This window comes from Monopterus albus, unplaced genomic scaffold (assembly GCF_001952655.1).
Source record: "Monopterus albus unplaced genomic scaffold, M_albus_1.0 scaffold12.1, whole genome shotgun sequence".
Lineage (NCBI taxonomy): Eukaryota > Metazoa > Chordata > Actinopteri > Synbranchiformes > Synbranchidae > Monopterus > Monopterus albus.
In genome coordinates, this window is record NW_018127892.1 from 1,969,683 (window position 1) to 1,977,060 (window position 7,378).

At 39.5% G+C, this 7,378-nt stretch overlaps 1 protein-coding gene across 2 annotated transcripts in view; it reads right to left on the bottom strand.

Annotated features, from left to right (window-relative positions):
- Positions 1-249: 249 nt before the first annotated feature.
- The window catches only part of LOC109954922 (nucleolysin TIA-1-like), a 10,417-nt gene continuing 3,288 nt past the window's right edge, over positions 250-7,378 (bottom strand). For both annotated transcript variants that reach the window (XM_020590594.1, XM_020590595.1), the window contains exons 5-12: positions 6,810-6,897; positions 5,854-5,929; positions 5,541-5,649; positions 5,354-5,449; positions 4,685-4,769; positions 4,060-4,198; positions 3,062-3,213; positions 250-1,638 (exon numbers count right to left, since the gene is read on the bottom strand). In XM_020590594.1, coding sequence (XP_020446250.1) covers positions 1,500-1,638; positions 3,062-3,213; positions 4,060-4,198; positions 4,685-4,769; positions 5,354-5,449; positions 5,541-5,649; positions 5,854-5,929; positions 6,810-6,897 — 884 coding nt within the window. In that variant the 3' untranslated portion in view covers positions 250-1,499. The remainder of the gene's footprint in view (positions 1,639-3,061; positions 3,214-4,059; positions 4,199-4,684; positions 4,770-5,353; positions 5,450-5,540; positions 5,650-5,853; positions 5,930-6,809; positions 6,898-7,378) is intronic.

The following is a 7,378-nucleotide window of genomic DNA, read 5'->3' on the forward strand; positions in this document are numbered from 1 at the left end:
CTTACAAAAATGTGACTCATTAAGACAAAAACATCAAATCAGAATTGAGCTTTGAGGCCTGTATTATGTTTTTAGTTTGTAGTCTCAAAACCTAAAAAACTTTTTAATGTCTTCACAGCAAATGTTTACATAAAACCTTTTAAAGCAGAGCAAACTAGTTTGAAAAAAAACTGAAGTAGACGTTTTTCAAAAGCAGTTTCTGAGGTCAATCTCCAAAAGTATTTCCTAAATTCACCTGGCTACCAGAAAAATTAAACCACCACAGTGTGCTTTGTGTGCATTAGCATTTTAATTGGACAAAGCAAGAAAACATTGATTACAGTAGCAGAGTCATCTGTTCTCAGGGCCAACACCTTTCTAAATAAAAGGGTCTGAAAATGTCTGTAGGCACTGCCTAATTAAAAAGTGTCTTGTCAGCTAAAAGAAACCAGCTCTATAAGGCAACAGTTAAAACATAGGCCTCCCCAGTTCTGTGGCAAAAAAGAGCAAGTGTAAAGGTTGAATCCATTCAGATTTGATAAAAAATACTGGCATTTCAATAGACATTTAAAAAACATCAGAAATGTCAAACAGGTTCACTCCTTGACATTAGAATTGTGTTACTTTTTAAGTATGCACTGCATGGCAATGCTGTTTTATCCCTGCATGGAAGAGTCATGTGTTGCACTGTGCCAGTGTCACATTTGATAGTGCCACTCTGCTACGTACAATGTTAGCGTTAACTGTAGAATTACCAAAACAAAAAAAGCAAGCACCCACAGTTAACAGTAGCCTTTTACTTACATCGTTTCAAATGAATGGATGGTTATTTACACGTGGCGAAAAGATTTGAGGCTGTCCAAAATTTAAGGAGAAATGGAATGCCAAAAAGGAAACTCTTGGTTTTCAAATTGTCCAAGTACAAGAGAGGAAAAACTGTGCAATATTTACCTGCCCTTACAAAGAAACAGCAGTGGCAACAATCCCTGCAATTGATTTTAATCCAAGAGAAAGTCAGAACAAAACAGATTTCCATTCCTCAGATAATAACTAAGGTTTATAACTTAGCATGATTTGGAATTTACTTTTTTTGTTTGTTTTTGTTTCTTTTTTAAGAAAAAAATGACAAACCTCTTTGTGGCTGTCTGAGGATGTGAAAATGGAAGCGATTTGTAAAACCCGAAAAAAAAACAAAAAATTTCTTTACAGTTTTATACTCATTTACAGTTAACTTAAAAATGGTAAAGAGTCCTGGATCATGGCCAGTCTACCACAAAGGGCGTCAACACCTGTGGGGGTCAAATCACCCTTCCCTGGCTCTTGTTACTAGGCCCCCCCAACCCCCACCCATACCCCACAAAACCCCATTTACATCCCCTATAGGCATCAACCTTCCCATTAGGTTCCGCATCCCAGTAAAGAGTCCTGCCACAAATGGAGGTGGTGTTACACAGCTCCGCAGGGCACTGTACAGCCAGTAAGAGGCTGGTGGTTGAGAAATCTCCCACCCTGCCCACTTATCAGAGTGTGGGGTATCCTGCGGCTCCCATACCGGGCTGGTTGGCTAGCATACTCCCATTCAATCCCTGTGTAGGCTCCATAACCCCACCGTTACTGATGGCGCTCATGCCAGTCCACCCAGCATTGGCCGGTAAATGACTGCAAAAAAAGATGAAGTAAAGAAAGAGAGAGACAGAAAGACAAAATGCCAGCAGGTTAGAAGAGACAAGGCGAAAGGGAGCCAAAGACGGTTTATATTAGAGCTACTAGAATCTGCACAGGATTAAATGAGAACAAGAAGGCAAACAGAGTTATCAGAGGTCATGAGGGTGAAGCAGGCTGGGCAAAAAAAATAAAAAAATAAAATAAAAATCAAGCTAGTAAAAACAGGAGAACAAATAGAAGGTGGAGGGCTCTAGGGAGGGGTCAAAGGTAAGTGTCATTTGATTCAATATGGGTGGACAAGCAGACAAAGAGCATACAGGCTAAGCACAGTGAACTAAATACTGTTATTCACTGCTGCTGATAAGCATGATCAAAGCAGCCGGAAGAGCCTACAGACAGATAAGCCACACTGTAGGCCATCTTCATCTCTCTTTGCAACACTTCTACATTTGGCAAAGCAGTAATGTCAATTCTCACCCAACTGCCACTGGCTTTCAGGCTTTTATCAGTCATGTAATAAAACTCAATTCTATATTCAGAGAATTCAGCCCTTATAGTAATCTTCAAATGTCAAGTCAAGGGAAGCCTCGCCTCCGTTTCAGGAACTGCGCATTAGACAAACTGTTTTCAGTTACATCTGCCTCACCAAAAATGTTAAGACTGTCATCAAGTTATGGCCTCTCCTTTATTTGTCTTAGGTGCACAAAACATCACTGCATATAAACTGTCTTAAAAAAACAAAATATGATAACCTACAAGTGATATTTAACATGTTCTGACATTTATATACAGATCAAATTCTCAGGGATATGTAAAAGTTAGTCAGTGGAACCAAAAAAAAAAATAAAGTCCAAAGCTATGAAATGAAAGTAGGCATAAAAAAAAAAAAAAAAGCCGAAAAGAAAAAAGGGCTTACCAAGCTTACAAGAAAAGGAAACGCATCCATCAATAAAACTATCCTCAAGTACAGAAACTAAGCCAATTTTTGTTCTGACCCTTTAGCACTTATTTTGCTAAGTAGATTTTTTTTCTATTGTCACTAAATGTATGGAAAAATAGGTTTTCGCTAGTTTAAAGCATTTTGGGACAGCTAATTGTTTTTAACCATTATGTGATATAAATTCAAGTGAAACACATTTTGGAACAGAACATTTCAGGCAATAACGACACACTGAAACATGATTAACAGCAAAAGTAAAGTTATGATTGTTCTCTTTGTATGTGTGTGCACTTATTTCTTCTCAAGATGAGGTGAGGGGCTGGCGAAGGGAAGAGGTGGGGTTGGGGGAAGGAGGTCATGGCCGCCTCCTTTGGCTAGAGCTGGCTCTTGCTGCCCCAGTCTTGAAAGGGAACTCGGGTGGTAGCTGAAGTAGGAGGAGGCGGTGAAGGGGAGCCCTGTGCTCATCGTGCTACTTACTTGAAGCCCTGCTGGTTCCAGGCCTGGCTGTAGACCCCGTATGTAGGGACCTGCCACCCGTTTGGGACATACTGGCTAATCTGGGGCCCATTGCCGTACCACTGACCCCACTGGCCGTAGGGCTGGGCTGCAGCGAAGCCCATCTTGTTCTGCTGTAGAGTACAGTACAAGTGTGGGTTAAGCTTAGATTAAGGAAACAGATTCACTTCACTTTCCAAAATGGTTGATCAAACCCTTCGGCAACAACATTCTTCAAACTTTTCCTACAACAGTTTCCTACAACAGCAGGTATTCTTTTATATATGTCATATAACTATATATTGCAAATTAAATAAAGGAAACAAAAGCAGCACAAACACAAGCAGACTGTTTTCTTCTGACTTTACCAGTACTTCATAAATCAATTTCAAGTCACCAATCAACCTAACCTGCATGTCTTTGGACTGTGGGAGGAAGCAAGAGTACCCAGAGAGAATGAATGCAGGCACATGGAGAACATGCAAACTCCACACAGAAAGGCCCCAGGCCCTCTTGCTTACTTCGTAAATCATTTAAAATAATTATATAAACCTGCATAACCTGTACTATTCAGGGGTCTATACTTAGATGATCAGGACGTTTATTGGAACTAGGAACTTGACAAAATTCTACATTGCTAACTGACTGGACAAACATTACATCTCCATATGTTGCAATGATGGGTTTTGAAAAAGGGTGGGCATTACCCTGAGAATGTCAGAGGGAGGAGCATGGCTTCAAAGCCACAAATAAGAAAGTTACCTTCAAGACATACATGCTTATTAAATTCCTTTTGTGATGTTCAACATGTCTAGTGTTGTGGCTGCAAATCGACTGATGCTGAAGTTACAGTCTCATGAAAGACTGCAGCACTAACCACCAGATGTCATCTTTTGCTGCTGTTGCCTTCAGCACTTTGCAGAAGACAGTAACGAGCTGCTGTGTGTTCTACACTGTATGTCCAGTATGTGTGTCCTTACCTGGGGTATAGGCATCTGCTGCATTGGGCTCATCATGTCCGGGGTCTCTTTACCCCAGTAGCATTTGACTATATGGCCCTCTATTGAGGTGCCATTCACTGACACAATGGCATGAGCTGCTGACTCATGGGAGTTGAACCTGGACAAAAACAGAGTGAGAGAGTGACTAAGGAAACACTAAAAAAACATTTAATAAATATTCACTCAACGGTGGTGAGTACACCATATCTGGAGACCAGACCTGTTACTATAAAGGGCATGAAGGGTTATTAGATGGGCTTTTTGGTCACTCAGACATGCACAGAGATACTACCTCTGTATGATAAGCATTTAAACAATTCCAGGGGAATGAAACTGATAGGTGACATTTGTGGGATACACCCCTGCATTCATAAAAGTATTCCTGCACCCAGAAACAGGAAACCAAAATCCTGCATGTGGATATAATCCATGCTAGTCACAGCACTAACAATATTATATCTTTGCTTCCAAATCCAGACTCTTCATGAATACAGCAGGTTTTCTCTCCCATCCTGTAGTGATCTATTCTGCACCCCAGCCCTTCACACTTTGACCTTGCTTGAAAGAAAAATACAACAGAAGAAAATAGCAAACTCCCACACACCTCACAAATGAATAGCCTTTGTCTGGGAAAACTCTGATTTCCATGATTTGTCCAAAGGGAGAGAAGGTCTGTCTCATAAGTTGTTCTGAAAGCCGAACAGAAAGAGAACTTCAGACATCACACTCTGGGGCTTAATGTGTCATGAAAAAACTGCTTCTGCTTCATGAGAAAAGTGGCATAACAGCATCTTTAGTAAGGGTCTCTAGAATCACCTCCGAGTATAATTAACAAGTCCCCTGAAAGGACCAACGTCTCCAAATGAATGGATCCTGCTGCATCCTATTATATATAGTATGACAGCACAGCTTAAACTTCATCCAAAAACTCTTAGACAAGACATATTAACACACTAGGAGACATTCTTTATTCAGCTGTAACAGCCACTGAGTCACTGAGCATGTCTCGAGAGGCCCTTGTGTTGTCTTGTTAGTTTGACGAGCTGAGAGTACTATAGTACAATGGCTGCAATAATGATGCAATACATCATGATTGCAACAATATGGCTGTTTTAAATGTCTTTTTATTGTTTCTAGACAATCATTTAGCATTATGAATCCCATTGCCTTATCATTTAAAGTTGTGTTCACTGGCTAAAAATTTTTGCTGTAATCACTTGATGCTACCGCTGTCAGTACTGACGGCAGCGTTGTGACCAAAAGCATTCCTTACCTGTCAGCCCTGTGCTGACTCCGCCACAATACACAGTACAGTTACTGGGGCTGGACTGATTCACTACTTCATCGAAGGATAGGTGCTTGGAATTATCTGGTGGAAAACAGCAAGACACTTTTCCCATTAACACCTGAATCCACTTCTCGTGTACCCAGGCAAAACCTGCACATTTATAACAACGCACTTTCATAGGTGGTCTTTGGGGCAGGGGGCTTCCTTGTGGCCCAGTTAGTTCGAATCTGTCGGCCACCTAACCACTGACCCCCCATCTGCTGAATGGCGTTCTCTGCATCCTGGAGATAAGAAAGAGTCTGGTAATACCGCTGAGCTATAGTTTAATAATGTAAAATCTAAAAATGCATCCCTTTAGAAGTGCAGAGCTGAACATGATAAAGCTATGTGAAAATGTTCCTTTTTATTGTAAAAAGATAGAGCATGTTTTATAGAAATGATAATGCTTTAAGAACCCCACCATTACCTCGATGATGTGCACTTACCCATTTGTTGAAGAAAGACACAAATCCATAGCCTTTAGACTTTCCTGTGGCCATATCTTTCACAACACGAGCATCTCTGTGAACAAACACAGCACATCAGAAACATGAGGCACAACATGAATACCATTGTATGAACAGCAAACCGTTTAAATAGCTTAATGAACTCTTAAATTGAAATGAAAGCTGCAACTAAAATTTGTTTGTGTTGACCATCACCATCCATTTGTTTTTCTTTTGTAAAATTGCAGAATAGTGTATAAAAAAAACCATCACATTTACAAAAGTCCCAAGCTGATATGTCTAAATTACCCATTTTCTCCAACCAAAACACAAAAGTATTCAGTTTATTATCATAAATGACAAATGAAACCGGCAAATATTTACATTTAAAAAGCTGGACTCTGTGAATACTCAGCATTATTTCACTAAAAAAACAAACAAACAAACAAACAAAAAAAAAACACTTGAACAACTGTCTATCAAAACAGTTGCCAGTTAGTCAGTCAAGCAACAGAAAATTAATTCCTTTGGCTTTAACTGAAACTACAAATCCTTCTACCAGGTTTCTTCCAATTTTAGTGGAATATTAACATTTCTTCTCAAAATCTGAGCACAACCACATTTTCCAGCATCTATCCATAATTTAAATTACCCTTGTAGGGCTGCAACTACCAACTACTTTCACTGTGGATGTTTTCCCTCAATAAAGTGATTAATCATTTGGTCTATACAAAGTGAGAAAACAGTAAAAATGTCCAGTTTTGTAGGTCGATCAGTGCAAACTCAAAAGGTATTCAAAATACAATAAAATAACACAAAGACAAGCAAAACATATGTGAAGCTGAAGCCTGAGAAATTAACTACTGATCAATTATCAAAATAGTTTGTTGATCAACTGAAAAACGAATTAGTTGCAGCACTGAATCTCTGCCAGTAAATATTAACTTTATACTTACGATATCCTGCCAAATGGACCAAAGGCAGCTTTGACATCTTCTGTACTTATTTCTGGACTGAGGTCTCCAACGAAGACGTGAAAGTGATCTATAGAGGGAAAAACCGCATGCCATATACTACAATGCACACTATTTCATGCTTTAATGCTCTTAAGACTGACTTCCTGTCTGGTTTGCAGATTTTTATCCACTTGTCATTAAAGAAAAGAAAAGAAGTAACGCTATCACGGAAAAAACATTCCACACAAGCAAATTAAACAATCACTATATAAAAATATGCAAGCATGTATACAATGTTAATTAGATTAGATTAGTGGTGGGCAAGTGAAGCCTCATGAAGCACTGAGGCTTTCCTAACAATTGTGCCGAAAACAATTCAAAGCTTCAAGACTTCAGTGACAGTGACATCTGGTGGACAACTGAGGCCATAGCAGCCTCTAAAGAGCACGACTGAAGCACTGGCACTGTTTCAATCCCATGACAGCAATAAAAGTTCAGAAAAGTCTGTGTGGTCATTCAAGTGTTTTGTTCATTCATACCAAATAATGATTATATCGTCATTACAATAA